The sequence below is a fragment of the Telmatherina bonti genome (genome assembly GCF_933228915.1).
Source record: "Telmatherina bonti genome assembly, chromosome: 2".
Classification (NCBI taxonomy): domain Eukaryota; kingdom Metazoa; phylum Chordata; class Actinopteri; order Atheriniformes; family Telmatherinidae; genus Telmatherina; species Telmatherina bonti.
In genome coordinates, this window is record NC_136620.1 from 33,364,771 (window position 1) to 33,380,571 (window position 15,801).

The following is a 15,801-nucleotide window of genomic DNA, read 5'->3' on the forward strand; positions in this document are numbered from 1 at the left end:
CATCACAGACATGTTGTGACATATGGAACAGGTTTTTCACCTTATGGGTGATTCCCGGAAGTAAACATTTCATAATGTTAAAAAGTTTGTTCTTGTTTTTAAGTTACTTTGAGTTTCTTTATGATTACCGAACCTCACTGCTTAGTCTTTGTTACACAGCCTCTGTCTTGACTTTTCACCATATGTACGTAACTTTTCTGCCTCTGGGACAATGAAATCCAGTCATTTTAGAAATGGTTTTTCAGACTTTTCCAGCTTGATGAGCATCAGTTATTTATTTTAAGATATTATACATTTATAACAAAAGTCAATAAAAAACAAGCCTCATTTTACTGAGTAAAAATGACTACAGTTTAATCTATAAGCAAATATCTAACCTTATGCATTAAAGCACTCAAAGATACGTGATTTTGGGAAGGTAAATTTAGGTAAAATGAATGTAGTTTTTATTTCCTATTCATATTTTTAAAACAATTTTATTAAATTTAATTAATTTAATTTAACAGTTGTGACTTAATGTGACTTAATCAAGACAAAAGGCCTCTCCAGAGCATCCAAAAGGAACAGTTTTAGTTCCGACTCTCTGCCTTCAAGGAACAGAAATCCAGCACACGCACACACACACACACACACACACACACACACACACACACACAAGTGACAAAGAGACAGAGACAGCAGGCTAAGTATGTGGTTCACCAGGTTATGCGTCATTTACTGGGCCTCAATAACACCCCTTCCCGCTGCCCGACACACCTGGTCACACAAAATGACACCTGCTGTCCTTTGAGAAAACACGAAGCACATCTTCTCTCACCCTACGGTGGCCTCCACCAGACACATTACATCCCCGCTCTACTTTCTGCTCGTGACAGATGTATTTATGTAATAGTTTTGATAGGTATTGATCCATGCAGCACAGCCAGTTAAGAAACAGAGAAAAATGAGATTTCAAAATCAACGTGGCGTTGAGGGGAGGTTGGTGGAGATGATGAGTGACAGAAGGAGAAAGGCAACATGTGGAGGTGCAGCGAGGAAAGTAAAACCTTTAGAGTTGGAAGCTTAGGCGTAAAGCTCACACAAACACTCCTGATTCACGCTGGAGACATCGGACAGTGTGAAAACAAACTAACCCTCCTCTGCCTGTGTGTCTGTGTGTGTGTGTGTTAGTCGGAGATGACCACATGTGTGTGTATGTGTGTGACCTTGGCTTGGCCCGGTGGTAAAGTGGGGCATCAAGAGAGTCAGAGTGTGAGCAGTCAAGCGTTCTCCCTCAGATTAGCAGGCTTTATTACCGCCACCAACCACTGGCCTGACAAATCCTCTTATTTCATTTTACCTTCCTCTACCTCTGCCTTACACTTTCTCCTTTCCTCCCTCTTTTATTTCCTTAAAATCGCCCTCCCCCTCTTCTCTTCGGACTCTGCAGGAGCTTTTCGCACGCCTCACGTTGGACCCTGCCCGGCTTGCCTTCAGTGTTTGCTCGCGGCGGTACACCCCTATTTTCTCTTCATTGTCTTTCCACATCCTGCGCTGCTCTGCTCATACTAAAACAGCCCTTTTTCCTGTGTTCCTCCTCTCCACCTCTTGCTCCGCTCCTCCCTCTATCTCTCTCCCTCTGCCTGCCTCTCTATAGTGTGATGAATCTGTAGACAGGGGCTAATAATTGTACTTCAGCCCAAGTGCTCATTTTTCTTTGTGTTTGAAAGCTGTGACAGGCAGGGGCTCTTTTTTTTCCCCCTTCTGCATCACCCCCCCCCCCCCCAGCCCTTTTCTCCTCCCCTTTCTCTACCTTTTCTTTCTATCCTTACACAATGGGTGAGTAAAATAACTCAGGGTTTACAAGGTCATGCTGTCTACCGGTGAGGACACGCTGGGGATTTGGGGCTGGAAGGATTTCCTCAAAGGTGCCATGTTGAGGCTTCAATAAAAAAAACAGAGAAAGTTATAGATTGCAGAAGCAGATCTGCAGGGGGAAATAAGTGCATTTGATAGGAAATCAGTGCATTACAGCCATCTGGAATCCAATGCTGCTTCTAAGGCTCCTAGTAAAAGGACAAATAACAGGCTGAAGCATGGCTTGAATAGAAAGATCTTTGTTGCATGTCCCAACAACAGCTTTAGTCATTCGTAGGAGAAAACTGCTTAAAATGTTTAACTTTTTTGTGATACAGAAACCCGACTTTGTGTTTACAGTGTCTTGTTTAAGCATTGTGCCAGGCAGTAAAGGAAGGCGACTTCAGCACGGCTGCTTTGTTTCATCTTACAGAGAAATGCATCCGGTACAGTGAGACGGGACAGCCCCACTGCAGCTCTGTAAGGCCTCAGGCATGCACACACCGACATTTAGATACACATCCAAACACAGAAAAACAGTGGTGGAAAAAACTATCTGCATCTGTAGCGCAACGAGTGCTCAGAAATCTGCAAGAAAGACACCAATAGAATTTAGCAAGCAGGTTTTTAGATTAAAATATCCTAATCAAGTACGAATAATTCTGTAGGAGATCATATTCTGTTATATTATAATAGTTATATTATAAACTAATAAAACTCCATGCAAGCAAAGTGCACGATTAGATGTTGAAAGAAAATAATATTTCCATTGACTCATACACACTGGTACTTTATGAAAACTGATGAGCAATTTTAATCCCGATGTCTTCTTCAAAAGGAAGAGATGAAAAGCGAGCAGGAGGGAGGGTAGAGAACAGAGAGGAAGACTTTATTGCCTGCTGTAGTTAGATGGTAAATTTCCTCCTGGCAGATATTTATTGGGTTAGTTGAGTCCAGAGAGAGCTTTAACATTGATTGTGATCATTAAATATATCCGCTCGAAATGGCAACATGGCATTCCTTCAGTCAATGGAGCCAATAGGAGCAGAACAAAGGCATAATCAAATCAATCCTCTCATAATTATTCTTTGAGAGGTAGAATTAATCACAAGAAGAAATAAAAACAATAATGGAAAATGAAATGGTCTGTCGTAAACAATTACTGCCTAAATTGAAATAAACCCAGTGAAGGGGAAAAAAAAAAAATCAAGTGTAAATCCAACTAATTAAAATAACATTCCAATGTATACTGGTTATTTGGTTTACACTGGTTTTCGGTTATTACAGTGCTGGGCCGGCGTTGTTCTCACAGGATGGAAATAAGGAGCGAAACCAGAGAGGTGGTGTGGTGCGGGGCACTTGGCTGTGGGGGTCAAAGGATCAAGGTTCTCTTCTTGTGAGAGCCATGATTCTCCCTCTTTCCTGCTCGCTGAGAGGAAGTGTAGCTTATTGATTAGCTATTAGATGATTCCGATAAGGCCTGATCGATAGGACTTTGTATGAAAGCCAGGCAGGACCCTTCCTCTTGGCTCAGGCAAACACCCATGGATCGGCCACTGCAGTGCAGACCAACGCAGACATCAAGTTGTTTGCTCGTCTCCTGCAGATTTTCCTTTGTGTCTTGTGTCCGCCCCTCTAATCGAAGGCTTCCTCCAAAGCTCTGCCAGTTTTCTACAGCTTCTATGTTTGCCTGAAAAGAGATGTCAGCCTACAGGGGTGGCTAAGCATCACGGTGACAATGGCAGACTTTAAACTGGTAAATGTGTGGGACATGCCCGAGATGAAATGTTAGTTTTGACCGCTTCTAAAGACAAAGTTGAAGACAAACAAAAAGAGGAGATGCAGGAGAAAGAAGCGAATCTTTGGCTGGAGTTGGGTTAGGATCTGCTGCTTAGGTGTCCACCAAGCCATTGGTCCAGCCTGAGGACAGATCAATTACTCAAACTGGTAAATTTCCATAAGCTACCATTAATCAGTTGCAACAGTTTTTTGATACACAGTCACAAAGACGTGTCGTTATTCTTATGATTCATTCTTTCCCAGCATAAGACGTCAGTGAGGTGGAAAAGAGGGTGAAAAGTCATTTAGATTAATCAGGAAATCCTCTTAATAATCAAAGAAGCAGCACAGTCACATGAGTTCAGCCAGGCGGATTATCTGAGCGACTCATAAATAAATAACCTATGGGCTCTAACCAGAGTGGAAGGGTAACCGAACAGCTGACATGCTAAACGCACTGGAAAATCCATCTGTTAAGCTGAGCCAGGCAGACACTTGGGAAGTGGGCAGTGTCATCTCTCACAGAGGCTCATGTCAAGGCTGATCAACCTGCTGACTTAACACACAAGGTGAAACTATGCTCTGTAACTGATTAACATACAGACACATTCTCATACTTGCGAGATCCTGATTAGCTTGGGATTGAAGAACGGCCACGAACGAGCTTCAGCCGGATCAGCACCACGGATAGCGCCCAGGGGCAGCCTGTTAATAAAGTCTGTAGTTTTAACACAGTGATATAAATTAGACTGAAATGTAGTTTGGTGATTTTCTAGATTTGTTTGTACTTTTTGAAATGCTGCAACAGATTGTGTCTAATCATGGTTGGATGATTTGATGGAGATAAATAATCAGGACAGTTTTAGTTCACTGCTTTTCTGTTTTGTTTTGGGTTTTTCCTTAATTCATCACCATGAACATATCAGATGCTGTCTTGTTTAGTTTGAGTTCATGTGTGTGTTTGTAGTGTATCTCTGCTTCATGTGTGTCCAGTGCTGGGAATGTGAAAGAACACTGATAAGACACCTGTAGTACGAGTACAGTAAATATTATAGCAGTGTGGGACACTGGTATCAGTTTCTCTGCAGGAGCTGTGTGTTTCTGACTGAATGTTGTGTGTGCTTTGCGAGTGTGTGTGAGGTTTTTTTATTTTTTCTCCACTAAAAATGGCCATATGAAAGAACAGAACACGAAAAAGACGCTGAAGGAAAATGTTTACTCGTTATGCTGTAAATAAATATGGTGTGTGTGTGTGTGTGTGTGTGTGTGTGTGTGTGAGCAGGAAAAGAAAGACGACTTTCCCTTTTTGACATTCAGCCAATTAACTTGCGCTCTGCAGATACGGCATAAATGCTCTCTGCCAACCAAATCACACAGCAGCGCACCATGTTTTTATGTTTCGTTTTGTTTTTCTAAAACTAAATGCCTTTTCGGCATTCAGTCCTATCTTGTCAGAAAGTTCTGAATACAAATATCTCCGCCTGATGGCCTGCAAATGAAAAGACTAAACACATTTGACACAAGACTGTGAAAGACATTTTTTATTGACTCTCAGTCTTTTTCCTTTTGTTTTTTTTTTACAGATATCATCACAACGGAACGCTGTTTCTTCAACAACCCACGGCACCCGGACTGCCATAAAGCACAATGTCTCAAACGTGCCCGACCCTTCCAAGAGCTTCAGGACAAACTATCAACAAGAACCCCAAACCCAGAATTGCCGACTAACACAGATTTAAAAAGAAGAAAAAAACTAAAATCGGAGCCTGAAATAATCCATTCTGGTTCTACAACAAAGGAAAACAAGCTGACGTGAAAGATCCTGGACTCTGTAAATAAGAATCGCCGCAACTTCTTTCAAAGCATCCTAGAAATATCTCCAATAAGTCTTACCAGAGTTCAGATTATTCCGTATTTTAGTTTGAGTTAAGGAGCAAACAGAAACCTGATGATGTCCACACCCCTTTAGCACACCCTTAGAAATCAGGAGGTTGTAAATATTGTACAGGAGACAAATAGGGACATGAATAAGACATAAAATTATTGCAGAATAATGTACATAGCCATAAGAATCATACCTCTATAGCCATGAGTCACATGACCATTACTTTTATTTCTTCTATGTTAAAAGGATTTAGTACAATGATTATTAACCCTGCTCTGGATTTCTATAGGAAAGTTTTCATGGAGCGACACAATATCATCCTAAAAATACAAACATTCATTGGGAAGACATAAATCTGCCATATAGTGCACTTCTGCTGGAACCTGATGCATATGCCATCGTGTATGCTTATAATCTTTTCATCAAAACAGGTGTTTTGGTTTTTTTTTTATTTTCTAATTTTGTAAGTTTAAAAGTTAGAAAGGCTACAGGAAAAAAAAAAAGAATAAATTGTCCCCTTTCCCCTCTTTCCCATTGTAAACTACCGCAGCAGAGCTGAGCCCACCTACAATTGTATATGAAGCCCCCTCCTGTGCTGTTAATGTAGTGTGTTTAGTCCTGTAGTAACGTTAAATATCCAGATGGACTTCTGTGGCTTGGCAGCTTTTGTATAGTGCAGTCAGAAACTTTTATTCAGTTCATACCGAAATCCACATCAGCTGCTTCCTATTTGATTCCTGTTTGGCTTCCCCCCCCACTTTCTCCTCGTCTTCTGTCCATTAGAGGGCTTGTATCCCAACTGACCTCTCCGCAACCAGGCGCTCACTCAGCTCCCACAGACTGACAGCGCTGCTCTGATCCTGGGCCTGGATGGATGGCTGGCAGCGGAAGCAGTTGTTGAAGTACATGCCGCCTAACCCCTCCAGCTCCGGAGCTACTGCACAGTACACTGTGGTGGCCGCACCTTGTTGCTGTGGACAAAGACACAGACAGACGAGATCAGTGGACAAGTCACGGCCCTGTGACAACTAGATGGCATCACCCTGCAGGAGGAGACAAAATAAGGAGGACTTATCTACTCACACAAAGACAATAGGATGTGGCCTGTCCAAAGAAGACAAAAGTGGACACTGACCACTTTGTCCTCTATGAGACACACATGCAGACACAAACGCGAGAAGAGCAAGCAGGACTGAGTGCCCAGAGGAAGAGAAAAAAAAAAAAAAAAAAAAAAAAAAAAAGAGACTCATGCACACTCTGTCTTCTTCTCCCTGCAGCCCACAATGACTGGGCCATGTTACCATGGGAACAGCATAACCCCCCCTCCCCTAATTGTACATATATTTATACACATATATTTATTTATTTATTTCTCTACATGGCGTGTACAGGACCTCTGGTTATATGGGATTGTGTGAATGCAACAGATGTATAGATTCTCCATGGACAGCGTGAGAACTAAAGACAAACCAACACCAGCTCCAGTCTGGATGTGAATCAGCAGAGAAACACAGCTTTATGTGTATTATAAAAAGTGCAGGTTTTAATGGTTATGAATATGTATATTTTCACATGTGTGTATAAGGGTTGGGCCAAGCATTCAAAGTTGAATTTAAGTGTTGGGAATGGTGCAAAGTACAATTTTGTGTCTAAATCAGAAGTTAGTAGGTTCAAGAAAAACATTATTTTCAAACACAACACACACACACACGCAAACCACAAACATTTCCCTCCAGTTCTCTCTGAGTAACGGCACTCTCAAGGCTGAATATGAAAATCATTAAGTCCCAACCCAGAAATGAACTCCTCTTCATGTCATCTCAAGCCGCAACACACTGGAAAAGTAAAACAGTATTTGGACACAACCTGCTAAGTTTTCTAATACACCCTGCCCTATCAGTCGGTAATTAGCAGGGATATTCTTGGAGGGATATTTCTGTGACATTTGAAAATGAAAGTTGAAACAGCAGCAGAATAAACACGTCAGAGAGAATTACACACATAACCCAACTGCTCAAAGAGGGATCTTTCATGTTGCAGCTCCGGCTAAAAGCTGCTGTGACAGCTTCCCTGCAAATTCCAGGGCTGGAGACGACTTCTATACGGCCACATGAAATGACTTGCCTCTTTATCTCCCGATGAGAGTGATGAGAGTTTAGCACAGAGCACTGGCACGCACTGAGACAAGCCCATATGTGCTGTAGTCAAACATAGGCAAGACACACAAATATACACACATGCATAATGAAGGAACATTACATGCCAACTGTTTGAACAGCTTCCTAAAGCAGCTGTGAGGCCAACACACATGAAGTGAAAAGATCCATTGAGGTCCAAAGCGTTTATACTTCCACAAATCAGCGTAGAAATATGCACAAAATGCATATTCAGTGTACAAAAAAAAAAGAAAAACCCACACACAAATCGCATTTCAAGAAATGTTTTTCTCAATACGCAGAAACCCACTCACACACAACCCCCCTCTAAGCTGCAAGTAAAGGTCCGCCAGGATAAACTCTGGTGCGTAATGCTGCAGCAGCAGATTGAGCGTGTTTGAAGTGCAATGTGATGAGAGCCGGTAAACAGCAGATGAAACAGCAGCATCTCTCTGTGCACCGCTGTCTGTCTCACCTGCCAGTGAGGCGATAACTTCATCCACATCATATGTCGCCATATCAAAGACAGACAAATGCCAAGCAATGTCTATGAGTTGCAGGTTCACACACGCTCGGGTAAACTCATCTCCCTCACTTAGGGCATCTGATTTAGCTTGTCTGAAAGCAAAAGGCCTTTTAAACTTCACTGAAGACGTCAGCGCCGGCGGCTCTGACACGCCTTAAACTTGGCTGACTTTCAGAGCAGTTTGTGTCCAATTACCAAAAACTGGTTGTGAAAAATAAATCTGAAAAAAGGATCATAATACAGATTCCTGTTGCTGGATTTTCAGTCAAATCAGCAGCTCTCTCTTTTCTTTTAACATTTCTTCTACGTTTTGAAAAGTAAGTCCAGACCACCTCTCGTCTGGTGGCTGCTGTGGTCCAGTTAGTGGCAGATGAAGTATTACATAGACTGTTTGTACTATCTTATTGGTGTTTAGCTCATCCCCCTCACCACTTGATCTTGTGACCTCTGTAAAAGATAAGGCTGATGAGATTAGGCATTAACATGCTCAGCCACCCACCGCAGCCATTTATCATTGTGTGTGTGTGTGTTTGTAGATAGGAGGCAAGGCTTGTCCAGGGTGGTGGAACAGAGAACGAGAGGGGACGAACGACAATCTCCTACACCTACAGCTGCCGACAACACAGTCATACATGCATGTATGAAAATGAGCATGCGCCTGAATGCAAGCACGAACGCACAGAAATAAACTCGTGGGAAAATCTAAATGAAAGGAAAAAAGGTGGATATTTCTAACGTTTGTCAACTGTAGATTACGTCTGTAAATGTATTGTGTCAACAACCCGATGGATTTAGATGTTTGTCTTTCTATCTTCTGCAGCTTAATGTGAACCACTGCATTGTGAATAATGGTTGTCAGAGAAACATCTGTAGTTTTTTTTTTTGTGCTTTTCCAAACAACAGTGGACTGAGGGACGAGAAAACAAAAGGAAAAGGTTTTCCTCTGATCAGCTAGCACATGAAGACACATGTTCCAACTTAAACATTTCATTCTGAGGGTACAGAGTCATTCCTGCAACTTTAAATTTCAGCTTTAAAAATCTAACAAATAACAGCGAGGAGGAAGTCTCATCTGTGTAAAAACATTTCTTTAAAAAGCATTGAAAGATGTGTGTTGAAAACTTCTGAAGCAAATCATCCATCATTGATAAACAGACTGATTAACCTGCAAGACTCCAGCAAATACTCAAGACCTGAACATGATGTCTTCTCATTGAAACAAGACCTCATTTAGGTACACGAAAACCAACTCTGCTAATACAACACTAGTTTAGAAAGAGGAGAGGATTGACAGAATAAGTGCACTGAAATGACTCCGAACCTAAAATGATTGTTAAGCTAAAATAGAACAAAGTTCACTGCAATACAAGGAACCAAATGAGCAGAGCAATACGAGCTGATACCGCAGATTCTACAAGCAGGTTTGTTTTTGTGGGTATAAAAACAAAGAAATGCAGTGGAGCAGATGCATCTTGCAATAAATTGATTTTCGGTGAGTCTGTGATACAACGGTATAGTCGTGGAACTCCTCTAAGACCAGATCCAAGTCTTCCAGTCTCCATTGTGACTCAATAACCGAGAACCTCGCGGACTTGCAATGGAAATGTCCTTGTACAGTGTTGTGCAATATTAGGTTGTTGAGAACTCCTTATTGAGCGTATTCATAAGCAACAAGGTGTATGGGGGGAGAATTAACAGTAATGTTATTTTTTTGCTGTGTTTTGTTCTGTGTTTTCATCATTCAAGTTGTGCTCATGAGCTTTCGCTGACCCCTTTGCATGTGACCCTACACCCGCCACATCTGTAGTTACGGCATCGACCTCTCCCTCTGACCTGGGTGTAAATAAGCCAGTACTGTAGAGCAGTCTGTTTTCGGCCTATCCCTGTACATACAAACCTGTAAATACTAACAGCTATGCATGCTGAAAACCTAGCAATTCTTTCAGGTACTTTTATAATCTCCCAAATTCTCATATGGCATGTGCTGAAACAAAAAAAAAAAAAAAAAAAAAAAAGTAGAAAATGAGAAAAGATTGAAATAAAAATGTTAAAAATAAATGAGTTGATAATATTGTCAGGCAATATCCTCTCTTGGACAGTGTGTGTGTGTAGAGTCTTCCTGTTTTCTTACTCCTGTGGGTGGTTCTCTTCCTTTGCCTGTCCTGTGTTTCTGCTCACCATCTGTGTCAGTTGTTGTCAGTTGGCATTTGTACAGCAGCGAGGGTTGAGGCAGAGAAGAGGAGGAGGGGGGGGGGGGGGGGGGGGGGGGGGGGGGCATTCACCAGCTGACCTCTGTGATGGCACTCCAGTTCAGCAGCAGTACAAAAGCTGGCAAAGCTTTTCACGCCGGGACACAATTTGAGAAGTTGATTCCTGGCGCGAAGCGCAGATCATTACAGTGTGCGTCCATGCTTGCCATGTGAAGGCCCTCTGGATCTGCAGTAGGTCTACAGAACTTTTTTTTCTTGGTCAGAACTGCAAGTTGGGATTTTTATCTTAACCTACTTTGAGTTTGATAAGCTGTCGGTAACAGAAGAGCAAATACTATTTTAGTGCAAATACTATTGCAGCATTGAAAATACTATTTTATCCAGTTTCAGTCACATTTTAATAAAGCTGACATGTAAAACACATTTTTTGTTCTTCACCTACAGATAGTAAAATACCAGAATTCTAATGGCATTTGGTGAAAGAAAAGAAAAAAAAGAATTTTTCTACCATTAGAAGTAATGAGGCTACAGTATGCATTTGGGAAAGTATTTCCAGGCCCGTAGCCTCAGTAAAGGGATCAGGAGCGCAGTTTTTGCCTCAGCCCTCTGCCCAGCCTTGTGGAGTAGCTATCCTCTAAGTGGGACTCCAAACTGATTGTGATTCTGTTTAAGGAATGTTTTTTTTTTTTTTCCAACCTGTGATGTTTAAAATAGATGGAGGTGTCTGATTTTTAATCTGTGCTAAAGATATTTTACATTTAATAAATAACCATTGAAATCAACATGTTCCCTATGTGTGCAGTTTGTGTGTGAAAAAACGCGCGGACCCGTGCTCGCCTTCAGCCGCGGTAACCTCTGTGAGCTGACAGCTCAGCTGAGCGTGTCTCGCCCAGCTGGAGAGAGAATCCTGGGTAATGTGGCCCCCTCAGATAAACAAGCTCTCCCTCCATTCAGCTTGAGCACTCAACCAGGATGAGAAGAGATTAGCACCGCAAACACCTCAGCACACACTCCAGAAAGCACCCTGACACTTGCCCCCATGAATCTGCGGTGGCCTCCGTCACCCTTGGGGAGGCAGGGCAAAGACCACATCAGCTAACTGATGTAGATAGTCTTGCAAATAAAATAAATGATTTATCTGAGCATATCTTAAACTTGCTGGTGCATTTACACACACAGGAACATTTTATTTGGTTTTAAGCTTTTCATACACCAAACAGACATGAGGAACCAGCTGCAACAGGAGGTCTCCTCTGGGTCTCCTTACATTGCAACTCTCTTGAACGTACCGCAAGGGCTCACAGGATGAACAATCTGTGTCTGCAAATTAGTTAGAATTAGTTATAAAAGTACAGAATGTACATTATATAGGAAGCCAAAGAAGAGGAGTTACATTGTGTCTCTGTGTTTTTCTGCAAAGTTGCCAACTGCTGGTCTTTCTTGAGAAAATAAAATGATAAATATAAAGGAACGGGATGTGACACAAGCTATCTGATGTTCCTGGCACCTCCCCTTTCTTTCATTCATGCACAGCAGCAGTCAGCCAATCAGAGTGGGCCCTTTCACAGACATACTGGAGGCCAATTCTATACTTTTAATTTAACAAAAGAAGAAGAAAGAAAGGATATAGCAAAAAAGACACCAAAGGAGTCCAACAACAAGGCACAGACACAGAAAAGATGCTGATTTTATCAATACTCTAAACATGGCGGATAACTGATTGTCAGCTTGATGTATGAAGTCCTGACAAGTTGATGGAAGAAGTTTTTGCTTTTGTTCTTTCATAAATGCACCGCAAGAACATCAAGAACAAGAACATGATTGTAATGCAGAAAATTCTGCTTTTAATATTTTGTTTTTTAAACTCTACAGGAGGGTAATTCATCTTCAAACATGAGAGTAACCCTCTGTGATTGCGCATGGCGACTGGTCCAGACAAAACAACTATGGCAACCAGTTGAACATGTGAATAAAGCAAAACCAAAAACTGCAAACCTCACAATATCATAATCCTTCATGTTACGCTTGAAATGATGGAAAAATATATAAGGCAGAGGATTGTAAATATGTATGACCATGTCTGACTGGTCTACCAACCTTTGACTGGGCTGCTTGGCTGATCCAGCACCGCTTTCTGTGGTGCAAACGCTACCAGAGAAAAAGCCCTTGCAGGTATGAAGTCCTTCAGGGACTTCTCAGACCCTATTTACCTTAACATGTCCCAAAAACTGTTTGGGCCGAAAGCACCTATAGACTCTTCATCACAGGTCACCCCTACGATTAGTCTACTCTTGTTCATCTGTATGTACTAACTATATTTCGTACCGTCCATTAGCCCAAAGGCTGATGGCTAATACGCACCTACAGGCAGCATATTCCCCTGAGGGGCATTAATGGCAGGATGGAAGGACCAGCCTCCTCCCTCGCTGCTTCTGGTTCCCTTCCTGCATTATGCCTGCTCAGTCTCTCTGTCTGTCTGCTTTGCCCCCTTGCTTTCTAGCTCAGCCCCTTCTTTTCCATCAACCATCAAATCCTTATTCGCCTGCAGCCCCCGTCCCCCTCCGGCCCCATAACTTACAGGCACGGGCTTACAATATTTCTGTAACTGGGGTCTCGTGGGTAAACGGTTATAGAATGACATCTTGGAGGTAAATGGATCACTTTCCCCAGAGTCCTAGATCACAGATGAGCCGTGTTGTCAGACTATCTTTCTAAGCAAGCAAAGTGATGTAGAGGAGGATTAAAAAGCAGAGGAAGAGAGGAGCAGAAGTATGCAAGAAGTGACAAGAACATAACACAAAGCACCACTGAACCACCCCCTCATGGCCCTGTACTATTTCCCTCCCCTTCTCTCTGCGGCCCTCTCTTTACCCCCATTCGGGCCAGATAAGATCAACACAGTGTCAGTCATCAAGAGCCTTCTGTCACACTGTGATTGTTCATCTTTTATATGCATGTGTGCGTACCTGCATGTGTGTGTATGTGCAGTGCAACGCATACATTTACTGTCCCCACGTTGGAGGGAACAATAGAAGAGGAAGTCATGAGCGAAGTGGCGGGAATGCAAAGGACAAGAGGAGGAGGGGAGGCATTACGAAGAAAGGAGAGAAAGGAAGGGAGTAGGAAACAAAGCAGAGGATGAGGTGAAGGAGACAGGATACAGGGCATCCAAGGGGAAAACGACAAGGAGTCAGAAGGACTTGCGCAACGACTGTGAAACTATCTCATTTTTATCTTGTGAGAGGACTTCCGAAGTGATCTGCACAACCTAATTATTTTCCCCTAATAAAAGCAACATATGCTAAGACAATAAAAGGCCTTATTGGACACCTATTCATTAAAAAGGAACAGTAAAAAGTGTAGGACTCTGGCACGGGGATTAGCTTTTAAAAGGGCTTTTCTCTGGCTGCAAATGGCCTTACTCTTCCTTTAGGATGTCCATATGGGTGCACAGCTCACCATAAAAGATCTGAATTATACATGAAGAGGCCTGGCTGCTTTATTGGCTGTGATCTTCCTTTTCACTCCCACCTAATTGCATCAGTGCACAATACCTGTGTATGAATGCTACAAGCCATGCAGTTTAAGGTGAGGAAATGTTCAGTTGTAAAGTACATATAGTTAATGACAACCATTCAGCAGCAGCAAGATAACCTATAAATCACAAAAGTTTGTTAAGTTAGAAACATGTAGCTGAAATAAGGCATTCTGGTGACTCAAGGCTGACAGTTTGACACGGTGAAGTCATTATTCCATATGGTCAACGTACTGTAAGTGTCAGTATATTTCTATTATGAGCACAGCAATGCTGTCTGTGTGTCGGTATGCGAGTGTGTGATGAGCTGGTGTAATAGGGCCACACACAGGTGTGTGTATGCTCACCTCCTCACTGATGCACCAGCTAATTGGTCTCCTGCGGCAATCTGACATATTCACACACTCAAAATCTCTCGCACACACAGCAAGGCATGCACGTTTACAAAAAAAAAAAAAAAAAAAAAATGCACACACACACACACACACACATACACACGTAATGCTGCATATAATAGTTATATCTACACGTAAACAGACTGTAAATATGCACAGACATCCAAATAGAAGTGTGAGTGCACAGGCAGCCGCCATAGTGCGTCAACTCATTACCAGAGTCCTGACTGAATGATGAACGGAACCTCAAGAGAAGGCTTCCACTGAACACACACCTGTGTTAAAGTGCTGCGGAGGAAGATAAAAATCAACTGACCGTAAAATGTTGCGTCGCTGCTCAACAGCTAAGTCTTCTTTTTAAAACATGAGGAAATAAACTGTGAAGCAACAAATAAAAAGCACAAAAAAAAAGATTCAGTGTGAAAGTGTTATTTTCTGTCTGTCATACATTTTCTACACTTTTATTCTGTTTAGTCACAAGCTTACTCCAACCCTGAAAAAATTTCCTCTAGCTGGGAGAAAAGAGTACTTTCACATTCTCTGTCCTGTTCAGCTTGTCATTTGCCTCCTACTGCCCCCCAATTTCCCGCCGTCGTCTTCCCTCGCGCTGGAGGTCGAGAGAGAGGGATGTGCTGTTTTAAATAAGAAGGCAGTGCTGGCCCATTAAACTCTGATAGTAATGATATTCATCTGGCAGGAACGTGTCATTTTCACATGAGAGCAACTAGCTGAACTGTCATTACACACACACACACACACAGGCAAGGCATTCTGTTTCATTCACAGGCTCTACACACCCACCCACACACAGACACACACGTTCACATCATATCCACCTTCTTTCAGATACACACACAACAGAAGCATGTTACAGGAGAGCAGCTAGAGGTAACATTATGAGAGTCAAAGAGACGTAGTAATGGGAAAGATTAGTGTGCCCTTGGTCACAACGGCCGTGGCGGTGTGACTTATGTCCATCTCCCACATCCACAACCTTCTCCTCAACACAATTTACTCCCCTCTAATGCATTTTCTCTTGTTCCTCTTCCACCGACCCCTTGCTCTTCTCCTTTTCTCTAATTCCAGCTTCGCATTTTGCCCGGCTTCTTTCGTTATTTTTAACCAAGATCACTCACCGGGTTGTCGGCCGGGTGGTGGAAACCTGTGGCAGGAGCGGTCTGTGCAGCAGCAGAGCTAAACACTGTGACACATCATCAAAATAGTTTTCTCCCTCCAAACAGATGTCGTTAATGGGGCTTAATGAGCACAGAGGGCCGAACTGATCAATACAGGAATGAAGTGATGGCTATCTGTCTGTCGACAGTGTGATGAATGGATCAGTCAACAATCATCCAAAATATCTTCTCATAAAATATCAATAAATTGTCTCTTTTACTGCTTCAACTTGTTTTCACAGGTGGTTTTTCAATTAAAAATACTGCTGTCTTTAACAGTACATATGGACAGAGGTTAAAACTT

The 15,801-nt window shown here is 42.3% G+C and overlaps 1 protein-coding gene across 1 annotated transcript in view; it reads right to left on the reverse strand.

Moving 5' to 3' along the window:
* Positions 1-5,141: 5,141 nt before the first annotated feature.
* wwox (WW domain containing oxidoreductase) overlaps positions 5,142-15,801 on the reverse strand; it is a 155,065-nt gene continuing 144,405 nt past the window's right edge. The window contains exon 9 of the mRNA XM_079252474.1: positions 5,142-6,471. Within this exon, the coding sequence (XP_079108600.1) occupies positions 6,280-6,471 (192 nt within the window). The 3' untranslated portion in view covers positions 5,142-6,279. The remainder of the gene's footprint in view (positions 6,472-15,801) is intronic.